Source organism: Camelus ferus, chromosome 14 (assembly GCF_009834535.1).
Source record: "Camelus ferus isolate YT-003-E chromosome 14, BCGSAC_Cfer_1.0, whole genome shotgun sequence".
Classification (NCBI taxonomy): domain Eukaryota; kingdom Metazoa; phylum Chordata; class Mammalia; order Artiodactyla; family Camelidae; genus Camelus; species Camelus ferus.
In genome coordinates, this window is record NC_045709.1 from 9482029 (window position 1) to 9499424 (window position 17396).

At 39.9% G+C, this 17396-nt stretch overlaps 1 protein-coding gene and 1 pseudogene across 4 annotated transcripts in view; both read left to right on the plus strand.

Annotated features, from left to right (window-relative positions):
* Positions 1 to 17396, plus strand: part of LOC102514903 (SET domain bifurcated histone lysine methyltransferase 2) — a 74977-nt gene that overhangs the window by 37026 nt on the left and 20555 nt on the right. For 2 of the 4 annotated variants that reach the window (XM_032496171.1, XM_032496172.1), the window contains exons 1-2: positions 8465 to 8714; positions 16265 to 16386. In XM_032496171.1, coding sequence (XP_032352062.1) covers positions 8474 to 8714; positions 16265 to 16386 — 363 coding nt within the window. In that variant the 5' untranslated portion in view covers positions 8465 to 8473. Of the gene's footprint in view, positions 1 to 1148; positions 1490 to 4480; positions 4570 to 5129; positions 8245 to 8464; positions 8715 to 16264; positions 16387 to 17396 lie in introns of those variants that run through there. The other 2 variants (XM_006184125.3, XM_032496173.1) reach the window with 2 other exon arrangements.
* Positions 3017 to 4465, plus strand: LOC116668499 (annotated as a pseudogene).

Below are 17396 nucleotides of genomic sequence, written 5' to 3' on the forward strand. Positions count from 1 at the left end.
CTATGTAGATTCTTGTGGTTCAGTCTCAAAGCTGATACAGGTCTAAAGTAGTCTCTGGTAATTAACTTTTGTCCTTCCTGGTAGGAGGAGACACACTTCTGTAAATTTATATCCTGCTTTTTAGGCACATGAGGAAGGGCTGAAAGCTTTTCCTGCACTGTTGCTTAATTGCCCTTAGCTCAGAATACTTCTTATGTCAAAGATGCATATTTTGGGATGACATTCTGATATATCACCATTTAATGCATGTGAGCCATATGAATACTATTGCTTTTGGTTCTTTTGTCATTTTCATTGACCAGTACAGTGCATATAGCAGGCACTACAAAAATTAGTTATGTACTATTATGGTGCACAAGTAACCCATATGATTAAAATATGAGGACAGGTAGGAACGGCAGCCAGCAATAGTGATGATTAAATCAAGAACATTGTTTTAGAGTCTAATTTTTTGTGGCAGTGAATTTCTTTGTGGCCCAAATGACTTTCTAAAAATAAATCATTTTACTTATTCCATTTGGCATGCATTCATAGTTTTGAATAGTCTCAAAAATTATATCCATTGTTGGATAAGAAAAATAAGCAGTTCATCTTCTTCTGAAGTATTGTTATTTGTAAGTGTAATTATTGAGTGCTCATCTAGCAAAAACACCAAACACTTATATATACAAAACCCATAGGAATAGTTCTTGCTATTGGGACTTGTAGAAGGTGACTCCATCAGAGGCCTAAAGTGCTCCCTAAATATCCTCTCTGTTGTAGCTGTTCAGAATATACTTAACTGCAGACTCCAAACTTGAAAAGAGGAAGTCAGTCTGTAAAGAGTAGAGATTAAATACAGTAACAGGAAGCAACATGTATACAGATTCATAAAAAGGCTTGTTATGTAGTAGAAAGAAGATAGACTTTGGAGCTAGGTATTTCTGGGTTTGTTACCCCACTTCTCATTACTATTGTGAGTTAAGTGAATCCCTTAACCCCTCAGAGGCTTGAAGTTTTCATTTGTAAAGTTGGAGTACTGTCTACCTTAACACATTATAAGGATTAGCAATAATTAACACAACTAGCATTTAATTAGGATTGTTAATCTCAGCACTGTTGCTCAGCCAAGTATATTTCCTGACAGTTCCTTCTAAAATGTTTGTTAGAGGACTCAAGCTCAAATCAAGTTGAAGATTCTGAAGACAACCTTTGGATTGAATCAGATGTGATAGATATAACAAAATGTAGAGAAGAAACTCCACCAGGGGGCAGATGTAACCAGGCAGTCACACTGGATAATCAGAATGTTACAAAGGATTTTAAGGTTCAAATACAAAAACTCCAAGAGGAAAAATCCGCGGCATGTCAAAACCAGCAAGTCTTTTGTGATAAAAATTTGCCAAGTGAAACCAAGAATGCTTCGTCTGATTCTCTAAAGAAGTTCAGTAAAGGGAATGTGTTTTTATTGGATGCCACAAAAGAAGGAAACGTGGGCCGCTTCCTTAATGTGAGTATATGGTCCTATTTCTAAACACATTTTTTTCTATGCTTCTTAACAAAATTATGAGGAAAATATGATTAACAGACTCCAAAGCCAGACTACCGGGATTAGAATTCCAGTCCTCCACTTGTATGACCTTGGGCATGTTGCTTGACCTCTATGTCTTATTTTTCCTACCTCTGTAATATGGAGATAATAACTGTCTAGGATGTTGTGAAGAATAAATTAATAATATTTTTATAAAGTGCTTGTACGGTACCTAGCACAGAGTAAACATTAGCTTAAGAAATGGTATGTAAGAATATCATATATGTTTATTGAAACGTTTTCCAGATTTGTTACTTCGAAATAAATCACAGTGGGACATGTCGAATAAGCTTCTCTTTTGTGTCTTATATAATGTCTTATTCAGAAATGCCTCTAACTGTTCAAAAAAATCAGTTGAAGTACTTATGTTTTACTTACTCTAAGTTTTAAGTGATTTAGTGGCTTAGCGCAGAAAACCAGTACATTTATCGGAATATTGCATTTTACTGTCTTACTCTTTTTATTCCCAAACCATAGTCATTTTCTGTTTCTGTGTATGTTTGGGATACATGAAATGAGATTTATTTTCATTTACATAGAGAAATATTTATGATTTGTCTGATTTTAAGGTTCATTGACACTTAAGACTTCTGACATCTTCATGATAAGAGGGACAATTTGTATTGTTGGTCATAACTACAGTGCAATGTAGAATTCGAGTTCCCTAGTGGTCTTCCCATGAGACTCCTATCCTATCCTGCCTCCTACCATCATATGCTTATCAAAGAATGTATGGTCCCAGGAATCCTCCAGACCAAAACAAACAAACAAAATCCCCTTCAAACTCTAGTCCTGGTGTGAATATAGTCTCTCCTGTCTTTGGCCAACTGAACCACGTGGAAGCCACCCGCATGCCCCTACTCTCTGGGCTCCGCTTTGTCCTTGCTTAGCCTGTGTAGGAGAGTGAAGAGGAGTGCTGGGAGGAGGATGGGAACTTTGATACTCTTCACACATCCTTTGGAAAGTTCTATTCTAGCACACTGACCCCTGGATATGGCCTTAATTCTCTTTGATCTGTATCAGAGCTCTTCTCCCTTTCTGTGATGCTGAATTAGTGGCATGGGCAGCTTTGACTTTTCCCTTAAAGAAATGGGGAGCATGCATGGCCCATAATTCTTTTACACATTCCCTTTGCTAAGCTTAACACCTCTTTAAAGTGTGACCTTTGAAAGGTTTGAAATTTACGTTCAGTGATAATTTTACACGTAATTCAGCTGCCATCAAAAGAGAAAATATGCTTAAGTTAAAAAATCTTTAAAACTAGAGAGCTTTTTTCCTTGATAGGTAAATCTGCTTATTTGGCTTGTTTCTTTTTTTCTCTCCTAGTTAAGAGGATACTTGGCTAACAGGAAATAGAATCCTCTCCTTCCTTCCTTCCTTCCTTCCTTCCTTCCCACAACTGCCGTTCTCTGTTCCACTCTGACCACTTTTACACTATTGTCAAACATGCTAGGAGATATTAAACATGCCAGGAGTGACAAGAGATCATTAAAGAATTATCCCCCACAAAGAACTGTCATGGCTTTCTTTCCAATCACTTATGTTGAATGGCAGCTATCCCAGAACAGTATGTTTGGTTTCATCAGCTGGGTCCCTCCTGTGTTTGTAGGAGGGAAAAAACAGGGCTTTTCTTTCTTTCTTTTTTTAATTGAATTTTCTGCATAGGCAATACATTCACATGATTTAAAAATTAAAATAAAATAAAAGCCATAGAGAATACATACATACATATGTAACAGCCAAACAGAATTCTGTTTTAGGGTAACTTCTGCCAAGGAAGCACCATAAGTAAAGCTCACCCAGCCCAAATTGAAAAAACAATGTATAGACAGGAAGTTATGATTGAAATTAAATGGTGGTAGACATCTGAGGAATGTTGCTGGGATTTGATGCCTTTGTGAATCTGGCGATGGAAGTGTGGAGATGGCAGCTAGAGGGCAACAGAACAATATTAGAATGGTGGTAATAGAAGGAAACAGTGTCATCATATTAGAAGCCTTGGAGCAAAGATAAATAATGGTTGTGTTCAGCAGAGAAATCAATTGCTTACACAGGTCCCCTTTCCAAAGGGCCTGTTTGACTGGATGTAAAACACATGTCATATTAAACTTTTTTTTTTACTTCATAGTAAACTTTTTGTTTTGTTAAAAAAAAAAGACACATACTCTGTCCCCATTCACCTTGCCCCTACTCCACCCTCTATAGTAAGATCATTTTTATTCCTTTCTTTATATTCTTACAGTGTTTCCTTATGCAAATATGAGTAAATATAAATATATGTTCTTATTTATACCCCTTACATGAAAGATAGTGTATTAAATATTCACTGTCCTATGGCTTATTTTTTTTTAATTAATAGTATATCCTGGAGATCTTTCTATATCAGTACACAGAGCTTGTCATTCTTTTTGGTTTTGTTTATAGCTGCATAAAATTCCTGTGTGTGGGTATCCCAAAGTTTGTTTAACCAGTCCCCTTATTTAAGACATTTGTGTTGTTTCCAAACTTCTGCTGTCAAAAACAATGCTCAATGAATAGTCTTACACACAGATACACATGCAGATGTATCTGTAGAATACATTCCCAGATACGGGATTGCTGGATCAGAAGAGAAATGAATTTATAAAGAATGATAAATATTGGCAAATTATATTCTATGGAGGTTTGTACCATTTTGCATTTTTACTGGCAAAATATAAGAATGTCAAAACAGGACTTTTCTGAATGGATTTCTACCATTTACAAAACTGTAATGAGGTATGCTATTTTACATACTAGTTAGGAAAAAAAAGAAAATAAAAATAAGTGAGATGTGTTACAAACAGAATGGTATCCTAATGCTTCAAAGAACAAGGTATCAAACTTTATGCTGTATCTAACCTCTGTGTTTTGTTTTGTTTTTTTTAACAGCATAGCTGTTGCCCAAATCTTTTGGTACAGAATGTTTTTGTAGAAACACATGACAGAAATTTTCCATTGGTGGCGTTCTTCACCAACAGGTTTGAAAATTTTTCATATGATTTAATTTTGAAATTGTGACTTCAAAAAATAACAACAGAAAAATATTAAAAGAAGGTAAATGCTATAGCCCCAAATATCTGGTACCCTAGAATATTCAATTGTCCCAAACTGTTTGTAGTCAATAAAATTTTAAATAGCTGAAATTCTAATTCTCATTTTCTCTTAGCATTAATGCCTGAAAAGGTTATGGATGGCAGGTTTCAGCCAGTTCAATTCAGGGGATAAATGATGCACAGTGCTACCCACAACCACCAAGCCACAGGCCTCATTGTGTCACTGGCTTCCACTGCTTCCAAAACACACTTCCTTCCTTGTGGATATTGACAAATTTCTTCTTAATTAGGATTTTAATAGATTTGAAATAAAACTCAAATAATTATTCTTCGTAAAAGAGCATTCCTAATTGGTGGGTACTGGAGAGTAAACTGTATTTTTGAGGATGGTTAATTATGTTAACTTGAAAATTGATATAATCAAATTTGGTTCATTTGGTAGTTACTCAAAGTAATTTATGATTATTTTTTAAATTTCTTTCTAGGTATGTGAAAGCAAGAACAGAACTAACATGGGATTATGGTTATGAAGCTGGGACTATGCCTGAGAAAGAAATCCTCTGCCAATGTGGGGTTAATAAGTGTAGGAAAAAAATATTATAAATCTGTAGCTAATGCCTGTTCATGAAATTAGCTTATCAGACTGAAATTAGAGCCTTGCAAAAGAACCCCCAGTGGTCAGTGGAATAAATTTAGGTTGTAATCCATCAAGAGAATTCCTCTCAGTTTACCCTTGTTGGGGAGTTCACTTGCATAACTTAGAAATGTTAGGAACAAAATAAGGACATTTTCATATGCATTGGGTATCTCTTTATTCTTACTGCTGTTTGACTTTACATGAGTAGGATGGAAGTGTATATTTTATATGAAATACCAGTATATAATTTGTAACTTATTTATAAATTATATATTAAGAAAAACAAATATCACAGTTGATTTCAGCTCTTCTTACTGCTTTTGTAATTATTATCTTTGACTTTCATGGCCCCTAAAGGGCCAAATTTCATATCTTTACCTACAATATTTATTTATGTTTAATTCCTGGCAAATAATTCAGCATTATGAGCCATAAGATGGACAACAGAGCCTAAAGAATATGTCAAAACTAACTTTATGCATATTACTTCGTGTATTTTAATACTAGTTGGACAAGCTAAATCTGGCTCCTTGAAACACTATCCAATCAATCCACCGAGTGCAAAGAGAGAGACGCTCTCCTGTGGGGAAGGTTTTGGCACACTCTTTGAGATGAAAGCTTCTCTTCACTCCTTCAGTACAAATACTGAAAGGAAAAGAGGAAAAAGAAACTTGGAAAAATTGGAGTATTTTTGTTTTAGACAGAGTCATAAGAAAAGGAGACCTAGAAAATAGACTTGGCTTATTTAGGCCAGTAGTGATTGTGCTGGGCAAAAATTTCACTTAACAAAACAGAACAATTCTACTGAGCTGCAAAGTCTGAAACAGATCCTTGGACTCTCCTGGGCATGATGTGCAAATTATTTTCCTAAAGAAGAAGGGAGGTACTTTGCTGTAGGTTACCTAGCCATGAGTGTCTAGTGGAAAGGGGATGAGAATCTCCAAGAGTTAAAACTAATTTTATCCATGACAAAGATGCACATTTGGCTGCCAGGAACTTCCCCCCTTGGAACCGGGATGGGAATACTGGCTCAAAAAGGAGTAATTAAAAGTAGTCCTGAGTTTTGAAGGGGTTTTTTCCTTTTTTTCTGAACTCAGTTCTGGGTTTAGTTTGGTTATCTTCCAAACAAAAATCTATTCTAAGTTTGGGCCCAAGTTAATTTCTTTAAAAATACTGAAGTAAACAAAAAATTGACTTGAAATTGGTTTAGGGAGTGGGAAACCAAAGAGCTAGGAAATGGAGCAAAAAAACTCAACCCAACAGCCAGTGGACAGTTGAGAAAAGTTGAAAAGTCCATTTATTCACAGTAAAGATGCAGGACTTTTAGGCAGTGCACTAAGATAAAGTGAAGACATTTGATAAGTATGGAAAATGTTTTTGTGCACAAATCTGACATCTTGATCTGCTTCGGTGTGTACTTGTTCACAGTCATCATCTTCCATCAGCGTGCTAGAAACTCTCTTTGTCGCTCTTATGTCAGATCTGTTTCTGATTAAATCCCATTGTTTCCCTTTTCCTTGATTTACCTCCACAGCCTGATGAAACAATCCTACAGTAGCTTTTGAAAGAGAAAAATGAGAAATATTTTGAGACTTGTATGTTTGAACATGTTATTTTACTCTTATACTTGATTTCTATTTTGGCGGGGTATAGAATTCTTGAGTAGCTTCCATGCCCAATTTTGAACACATCTGCTAGACTCCAGTGTTGCTGCTGTGAAGTCTGAAAATATCCTACCTCTGGGTTACAGGGTGACTATTGGAAGTCACATGCCGTTCTTTTTCTTATCCTTTGTATATGTGACCAACTTTTATCTCTCTTCAAACTTAAAGCATTCTCTTTGTCCCAATGTTCTGTTCTCAGTAAGTCATTGTCATCCCTTGTACCAGGTGCTTGGTGGGATCTTTCAAATGAAAACTTTGTTCTTCAGAGAAATTTTCTTGAGCTATTTCTTTAATGAGTCCTTATCTGTTCTCTTTCTGGAATTCCTGTTATCCAGGATTGGGTCTCTTATTTTCTTATTTTCTCTCTTAATTTCCAGCTTTGTCTTCTTGCTCTACTTTCTGGGAGATTTCCTCAACTTAATCTTCCAATTTGTCTATTGTGGTTTTGGGGGGAGAGTTGGGGGGGGTCTCATTTTTTTATTTCTAGAGCTTTCTTTTCTTCTCTGAATAGCATCCTATTTTTGGTTCATGGTTGCAGTATCTTATCTCTTTGAAAATACTGTAGTATAACACACCCATACAGGCATTCATAACAATTTTTTTTCTTCTTGAGTATTCTGTGACCTCCAAGGTTTGTTTCTTTGTTTCAATTTGGTATTTGTCTTTCATGGTTTAGTCTTTCCTTGGTTAGTGATCTTGGCAGTCTGCTCATACCTAAGGGTGGAACACTGGAAAACTGAGATTATAAACTGAGAGTTTGGGAAAGGGTTCTTCCACTAAAATTATTTCGCCATGACCTAGCTGAACTATTCAGTCCTAATTCAGCCTCTTTAGGACTTTCTTTTTGGCCTGGCAAGGAGACCTCTTCAGTCTTCCTGCTTGAAGGCAAAAACGAAACAAAACAAAAAAACCCAAAACTTTGCTGCCAGAGCCTTCTCTTTTCTCCCTTTTTGCAGCCCCACAGTCTTGCTTCTGTAATCCATTTTTGTGTTTGTCAAGACTACCCGCATTATCCTTTTAAATATTGTTTCTCTTTTCTCTCCCAAATTTGCCTCCTTTCCTCTGTTTAAAACCTGCTCAAAAAGCAAGACCTCCAGGAGTTTTCATTTGATTATTTCCTCAGCAAACCGCAAACTACTACACGCTTGTTTTCCAAAGCAACTTATTTTTTAACTAATTTAATTATATGAAATTTATGTTCTCTTCATGTGTATTTGTTGTATGCACCAAAAACCTCGTCTTGTATGGTGCTGTGTACCCCATGGGTGCTAAATAAAGGCTTGCGACTAGCAACTGGAATTAAGCTCAGTTAATTCTGCGTCCATTTACGATAGACCTATTTAGGCCAAATTTGGTGGGATAGTTTTTAGAAAATAAGGGGTAAACCTTCAAAAGAGCAATCATTTCTCCAGCTGAGTCGGGGTGGGGCGGCTTTGGCCACCTTTCCTCTGACCACTGACCGTAGGAGATGTGGGGGGGTGGGGAGCGCCTGGGGTGACTTTGAAAAAGCATTCAAAATCAGATGTAGATGTGGAGAAGTTGGGGGCCCCGTCTGCACGCCCGACGCGCCCCTCCAGGCGCGGGACTTCCCCGGGGCGGGGGGTTTCCACGCGGGCTGCTCCGAAACCGACTTCCGGCAGCGCGGACGCAGTGCGCAGCCGTCGGACGGACGCCGAGCGAAGTCATGGACGCGGCGTTGTCTTCCGCGCCCCAGTCGGCCGGCGGCGCCAGCGGATCGGACGCCCGGGACGCGGGCCCTCTGCCAACGGGTGAGTACCGCGCGGGGCACGGCCAGGACGGGCGGGGTGGGCGGTGTCTGGCAGCCACAGTCCGGACCCAGGGCCACTCTCTGGTCGCCGCCGCTTGGGGGCCCGGGACTCGCCTCCCGAGGCCGCGCCGAGGACTCGCCTCGGCAGCCGCTTGGGCTCTGGGCGTCCTCCGCCAGCGGCCCTGCGCCCAGACCGCCGCCCAGGGCTTCTCCCGAGGGGGGCAGGTTTGCCTTCCATTTACGTCGCCCACTGCCGATGGGACAGCCTACAGCACTAGAAATGCTGGCAACAAGGAAATCTGGCAGAACGCCAGCTTTGCTCTCTCAGCGCGGCTCCACCCACCGCTAAAACAATGCTGTGGAAGTGCCCCGGGAGAGGTAGGCTGCAGGTGGACTCCTGAAGAGAAGTGATCAGGAAGCAGTTTGGAAAGTTTGCACAGAGAATGTGACGTTTTGGAACCACCCGCTCCTCTCCAGTTAGTAGTTCAAGTCCTCTGCGGCCCTCTTGAGTGAGGCAACAGCCTGAGTGGGTTCTGTCCCTGCACTTCAACAGGTGTAGCGCTCCTGCCCGGCGCAGGCTCAGGGTCAGGTGCTGGGGATAAAGAGAAACTGAGGCGGACCCTGCCCTAGGTAATCTAATGAGCAACTCGTGTATGACCCACCAAGAACCGCAGAGGCACAGGTGAGGGGTTCCTCCAAATCAACCAGGTGTTCTAGGAAAGCGTTTAGGAATCAAGGATGCCGTATCTTAGTTTTAAAGGGCAAGAATCACCCAGAGATAGGAGGTTGAAAGGGCGTTGCAGGCAGAGATGAAGACACAAGTAAAGGCATCAGCCGCAAAACATCAGATGTGGCAACTACAAGCCAAGCAGTTGAATGTTTCTGTTCAGCTAGTGTATATACAGAACGCACGATGAGGAGTTACTGGAGATGAGGTTCCATCCTGACCTTTTCCCCAAACTCCAGACTTGGATAACCAACTGTCAGCCGATGGAGGCTGAAGAGGGATTTGAGGAGGTGAGTTGCCCAACCGGAAGAAGGCGGGAGGAGCCGACATAATGTGTGCAGAGCCGGAGTGGCGCAAAATAGCACTATATTGCAATACAAGTGGGTCGCGCTGTGGCGCTCAGGTGTACGCACTTGTCCTTTTATAATGCCAGTGGCGCATGCGTAGTGTTCATAATGCGTACTCATGCTACTAGCGCATGTGTACATTTACCTCTTACCAGGTACAAGCTGTTGTGAACTTTGGCCTGGGTCCCCCCAGGACCTACTCACTTAAGACTCCCAACACCAACTTCATCGATGTTTGGAATAATCTCAAACTGAGTATGTCCCAAAGAAAACGCCTAGGGTTTTGACCTGAGCAATTGCGTGAATGGAATGGGGAAGGCTGGTGGTGGCTGAGCAGGTCTGGAATAAGTGGGTGTGTGCAGGTAAGCAGGAGTTTTCTTTGGGACATTTGGGACAAATATTGGTGGGATACCTGCCCATCCTGTTTAGAAGAGCCATCCCCCTGCCCTCATTAATCTCTGCCTCCTTCCTTGTTCTTCATAGCACTTTCCACTACCTGAAGATAATACTTGTTTGATGTCTGTCTCTGCTACTAGAGTATAAGTTCCGTGAGAGTTGAAATTTGTATCTTACTCCATGCTTTATTTCTAGTGCTTAAAACAATACCTAGTAAGTTCTTACTAAGTACTTGTTGAAGGAATGAGTGGGCTTGTATGTACCACTAAAGAGCCTGGCTTCTGTTCTTTAGGTGATGGAAAAGGGTCTTTAGCAGAAAAGAAACATGGCAGATGTACATTTTAGGTAGATCACTCTGGCAGCAACTGGAAGAATGGAGTAGAGTCATGACAGGAAAAGCAGAGCAGGGAGATGAGATTATCAGAACGGACCAGGTGAAAGATAATGAGAGCAGGGCAGTCCACTTGTCACACTGCTGCCAGAACACTCTCTTAAACGCACATGTGCACAGACACACATACATACACACATGCCTACACACAGAGACATTCGGTCACGGTATTTCCACTGTGAAATAGGACTTGTTGGCTGCAAATAGTACAAAACCAACTTGATCTCACTTAAGCAAAGGGGATGCTTATTACTGGAAAGCAAGGAGACTAGACTCACAGACTCCAGGGGCACAGGTACTATAGCATTTTCCAAAAAGAGCCACAAACCAGGACCTGAGAGGCCACCATAAACTTTGACAGGACTCAGCATATCTGCTTTCTTCTTCTCTTTCTCTGGTCCAATTTTCCTGATGCTGGAGTAAAAAAGGATTACCCTCACAGCTTCCCAGTTTTCACATCTTCAAGAAACCAGCCCACTCTGAACTAAAATCTTCTATTCTGAATTCTTTATATCAGAGAGGTGGGCAGGTAGGTCCTCTGGGTCTGGCAGCTGTGCCTCGGGAAATGGAGTCACATAGTACAGACATGCCTACTGGTGGTCATCCCTGTGTACACTTGTGAGCCAAGTGGATACTCTGAAGTCCACTGAACATCTTACTCCTTGGCTGCCCATCACCACTCTCCTACAACACACTCATCCGTATTCCTCTTTATATATTCTTAAGTTGTTCTCAGTAATGCATTCTAGCTATCCCAAATACATATTCAATCAAACTTCTCCCAGAGTTATAACCGATCACACCATCTAGAGACAATGTGATGGAGCCACTTTTCAAGTCCATTACCAAGCCTCAAATAATGTATACTCCTCTTCTGTTTTGGTCTTATGCCGTCACTAGACTCAGTAATAAAATTGACTTCTACACGTCTGATAGACAGTGGAAGAACTAAAATAGTAAACTGCACTGAAAACCAGTGATCAAGGGAGAAAAGAAGAAGAAATTTCCAAGCCAGCATCGTTGCCAGTCCAGAATGTAGATTGTACCTTCCTGGAAGGGGATTGTGAATGGAAGCAGGGTTAGTGAATCTCCTTTCATCAGTTTCACTCATTTTGTTAGTGGCAGAACATGTTCCTTGGCCATTCTGACTACCCAAGATTCTGTCCTTTCAGTAGATTGCCATTCTCTGGGAAGAAAAGCATTGGGAAGACACCCTGCAGAGATTGTGGCCTTAGGAGTCCCTTCTCAGGTGGAGGTTGGCCCAGAGACTGCCAGAAAGACCACCATTTTGTTGGTTTGAGTTAGTCATAGTTCATGTGTTCTGGGCTTACAATTTTTCTTCAGCTTCATTCCTTAGAACCTTTGTTAACTACCAGTTTCATTTTTGAGAATTCTTGTCGACTCAGTCTCTGTGAGTCCTCAAGCCTGCTAGACCCAATAAAAGGACCTTGGGGAGCCTGACATATCTTCATGGTTCTTGGTCTCAGCTACAGTTGGAGACCAATCAACTCTTGTGTAAAATGCCTCAGCCTCAGTGATATACCCATCCCGTGCTGTTTAAATATCTGCAGTTCTTGAGTTTAGATAATGAGGGATACCTGGCAAGTTATCCAAATGTATTCGGTCCATGAATTTCAGATACTATATAGCAAGCATTCAGATAGTGAGGGATGCCTGTCTGTGTAAAAGCTTCTAATGGGACTCCTCCAACTGCAGAGAGTTATGTGCATCATTGAGTCTAGAAAAATAAAGAAGTTAGAATAGCCAGGATCTTTTAGGAAACTGTGTTGAGAGGGTATTTTAGCAGGAAAAAGTTATTAGGGGGAGCCTGTGTGTCCCACCTTGGGTTTCTGTCCATCAGCAGTAGAAGCTGTGGAGATCAGAGCACAGCAGTGTTGCCACCACCTGTGTATTCCCAGGTGCCAAGACCCTGCAGACTTGCCAGTGTAGCCCAGAGGGGCAGAGTACCCAGAGAGAACAAGCACAGGGGCCACGCTCAGGTATCGGTGGCCTAATAGCTCAGCCCAGTGCACCTCACCTGTCTGAAGATGTAGCTTTGCACAGGGAAGGGTGACGTTGCAAAAATGTCTAGCTCTTACACAACAAGAGAGGGTGCTGCATATCCTGTCAAACATTATCATATTATTAGGGAATTTTAGCACTAGTAGTTTATCTTCCTGACACTTTTTTTCGTCCATGCTTTGCAAATTTTAATGTCCAGATTCAATGTTCTTTTAAATAGGAACACTATTTTATCAAAGTAGATTCTGGGCCTGAAGTGAATAAGATACTGGCCTATTCTTTCCCATTTTCATCTAGAGGGAGGCTTTGGTGGTCAAATACTAAAATATATTCTGAAGTATTGAAAATTTTAAAGTGTAGTATTGGTGGGGGAAGTTGCAGGTCAGTGGAACGAAACAAGTATAGGGAACAAACTAAATATATGTAATATTAAATATATGAAAAAGATTTTAAGTCAGTGGCCAGCCATTATGAAAATGTTAGATCTCCATCTCATACTTTACAATAAAGCAAATTTCATCTTAATATTTTAATGTAAAAAATAAAATTCTGGATGAAAATAGGAAGTGTCAGAATTCTAAATTATGTTACCCTCACCCAAGAGTGAGAAACCATAAAATAAAACATTGATATAATTTCATCAAATAAAACATTTAAACATTCTGTATATCAAAGAACATTATAAACAAAGTTAAAAGGCTACTTACATGACTAATAGTTAATATCCAGATACATCACAGGCTCTTATAAGTCAGTAAGAAAATAATGAATAACCCAATGGAAAAATGGGCTGAGGGCATCAGTGCCAGAGAAGAAACGCAGACGCCGCTGTATGGTATCTTAATTAGAGGTTATGAGCCACTTTTCTCTGCACTTTGTGTTCTTCCCTTTGACATGGTCATCCAACCTTCTATCCTAGCTGTACCTTTGTAATATATTTTTAAATCAGGCAGATGCCCTCTCTTTTTCTTTTTTCAAAGTTCTCTTCACTGCCCGTGTCCATTTATTCTTCCAAATAATCTTTTTTTTTTTTCATGTTCTTTAAAGTTACCTTTTTGAGATTTAAGTTGAAATGACATTAAACCTAAAACTTAGGTCGACTGAAGAAAAACACACAACCTAAAAATTATGAGCTATGTTTGATTTTGGGACCTTACTGAGATCTATAGCCTGGGAGACAGCCTCTCAGATAGCCATGAGGAACTACTTTGAAGAGGTGAGGGAGGAGTCAGGATATGTAGGAGTTTTTGCTTAAGAAAAAAACAAACAAAAACCCCGTGTAGTTGAACATCAAAAGATTACTGCTCATCACAAAAAACAGATATCTCAAGTTAATGATTTTAGTGCTTTTCTATGTACGGGAAGATACAAAAGTTTGGGTTCATTGAAATTATTCTTTAGAAGTACATCTTAACTGTCTAAGGCCAGTATCCTTTTTCCGTCCTGAATCCCCTGAGGGCCCACCATTGGGTGGTGGGGGTGGGGGTGGGGGTGCTGGAATAGCTGACGGCTTGATGGTGGCAACGTTTGTTCTTGAATGGCAGGCAACATTCTTTGTTTACTGTAATGGCAGGCAGCGTTTTTTTTGTTTGTTTTTTTGGGGTTTTTTGTCTACACTTATTTGAGGTAGAATTGACAGCATTGTAACGTCCAGCCTTCCTACCCAGGAACACAGAATTTCTCTCCATGTATTGAAATGGTAATTAAAAACTGTTCTTTCATCGTTTTATTCCCCTGCTCAAAAATCCTTCCTGGAAGCCTTTCACCATCTGTTTCTCAAATTCTTTTCCCGATTCCTTTGCATGAACTCTCCTCTTCAGCCCGGCTGGTTTTCTGTCCGCAGCCAGACCTCTTAGCCTCTTCCCACATCGCTGTTTCTGCCTGCAGTGCCCCTCCCACCCCTGCCTCCCTTTCTCTCTGTCTTCAGGTTGTAGCAGCTCGAGGCCTGTGTCCTTGACAACACTCCATCCCACAGGGAGCACTTCCTCCTCTGTCCATAGCATGTTCTGTATTTCCCACTGAGCGAGCAGTTGCATCACTGTGTGCCATTTATTCTGTTGTTTTGTTTTCCTGATCGCTATTTGGTCTCCTTGTTTATTCTGTCATTTCTTGCAGGTAACAGTTCTGTCTCGTGTCTCTTTTATGTCCTGTAGTATGCTGTTCCGTACAGTTGCCACTCTCCACATACAGCTTTCGAGCACTGAAAATGGGGCTCGTCCAACTGAGACGTGCTATAATTGCCAAATAACACTGGGTTTCAAAGACTCAGTACAAAAGAATGAATTAATAATTGTTTTATTGATTAAATGCTGAAGGGCTAGTATTTTGGATATATTTGGTTGAATAAAGCCTATATTGAGATTAATTTCACCTGTTTCTTTCTGCTTTTTTCCTTGAGGCTCCTAGAAATTCTTCAGCCCCACCGTGACCACATTCTGTTTCTGCAGACAGCCCTGGTCTCGAGCTCTCAGCACAATGACTTTTGCATGGGAAGTGTTCCCAACTTGTGGTGGTTTGAGATGAATGAAAAGCAGTTAGCCCATTGCGTTCCATCTGAGGAGTTTTATGTCCGTCTCCCCCCTTTTTCTTGGTTGGTGTGGAGCAGGGGGATTACTGATCTGTAGTCCTACTAGGTAGGACACAAATTGAGGGAACAGATGTTAATTAAAGAAGAAACTCACCTGAGTATGAAATAAATGCTAGCTCCAAAGTGAGGTCTTCTGACATTGTGAACTGCAAGGTCTAATTTAAGAGAGACACCAAGAGATCTAACACTTTTGAGTAACAAAAAGGACTTTTAAGAAGCACTTAAGCAGTTAACCTCATCTAAATTAAAAACTTTTGCCATTATGTGATTAAGTTTTTGTTTCAAAAATAAAATTTGAAAATAAAATTGGAAGTGTTTTCTGCCACAGAAAACCAAATAAATAAGAGGGTGAGCATTGGAAAGGGCAAAGAAATTGTTAAATGAATGCTTGTGGCCAAATTAATAGCAAACAGGTTGGAGGAGGTTACCGCTCACTGATGGCGCTTGGTGGGGTATTGGGAACACCTGACTTTTCTCTCGGCCTCTTGCCTGTTCTTCCTAGCTCTCCTTAAGTTTCTTTCCTTCTGTTTCTCTCTTTAAAAAAAGAAATCTGGTCCCTATCTTCATGTATCTTTCTCTCCTAACTTACTATATAATGCTAGGTTACAGCACATTTAAAGTACATGGCTCACTTTAATTCACCCCAAGTTTACTTTTGATATAGTATGATACAGGGATCTAAATTCTTTTTTATAGGTAGTTAGTCAAAGCACTATTTCTTGAATGCACCGTTGTTTTCTTGTTGATTTATGATGTCATTAATTATTATTGAGAGCTTACTATGGGCAAGGCCGTGTTCTGAGAGCTTTGTATTTAAATTCCTGCTTATGTTTCTTAGATAAAGGTTTTCCTCATGTTTAGGCATTTTAAATGAATCTTTTTTTCCTTCCCTTTCATTAAGCCGTTAAAATAATACAAAGTTGCTTTCTTTTCCACTTGGGTCCTGATTTTTTTCTCCCTGGGAGTTGAAAATCTCCTGTAAAAATGGGTTCCTTGCCCTCTAATTTAAGACTAGTGGAGGAGTTAATGGAGACCAGGAATTTCCACTTTTCCATTTCTCATCAGGGATGTTACTTTATAGGTGTCTTTCAGGTTGCAGAAAAGTTGCAAAAAAGGAGGTGTGCACTCTGCCCCAAAGACTTCGAGTGTAGTGTCCTGTACTTTGCACAGTCAGAGAATATAGCTGCTCATGAAAACTGTTTGGTAAGTTGCTTGAAAACACATGAGTCCTTTTAGGCAGGACATACCAAAATAGATAAATGTACTTTGGATATAAAGAATAATGAGTTGGCAGACCATGTTTTGGGCTTTTAATTGGGGATTTGGGGAGCATATTTTTCTAACTTTTTAAACTGTTTCAGATTCTATCACCTTATGATTACTTTTAATTTTATTTATGACTGATCAAACACAAAGAATGATGATGAAGAAGCTGTTTTAAAGATATGTTAATGAAATATTTCAAGATCAACTGATACCCATAGACATTTCACCCAGACTTATAAAATTGTGATATTATGTATGGTATTGGCTTCAGCTTGACTTTTTTTTTTAAGAAATGAAACAAATTGTTAAGAGCTCTCCCCTCTGTTCCCTTCTCTCCCTCCCTTCTCAGAGGTAATCACCATCACAAATTTGGTTTCTTATTGTCCCGTGTTTTACATTTTATGCTTCCACCACATATACTGAAGTATTTATAAACTAAGATATGATACTGTTTTACATGTTCTTGGACTTTCTGTCCAAGAATTTCTGTCAAATTCTGTGGATTTTGAGATATATCCATGTTGGTAAACTTAGTTCTAATGTTTAATGTTAAATTTATAGGGTTCCATTTCAGAACTATAATCACTATCAAACTATTCTGTGAATGAGCATGTAGGGTTTTCCAGTTTTTTTATGTGACTAACCAGCTTCCGTGAACATCCTTGTCTAGGTCTCCTAATTCACGGGAAAATTTCTCTGGTCTGGGGCACACAGCTAAAAGCAGAACTGCTGGCCACAGGGAGGGAGAGTTTTGCAAGCCCACTAACTGTGCCAAATTGCTCTCCAAAGGGATTGTACCAAGTTTGACTTCCACCATTGTTTCAGAGTTCATTTCTTTCCTTTCTTGTCAATACTTGATTCTGTGAGGTTTTTGGGTGGTTTTTGGCGGGAGAGGGGAGGAGATATGGTAAGAACATGTTTAATATTGTAAGAAATTGCCCAGCTGT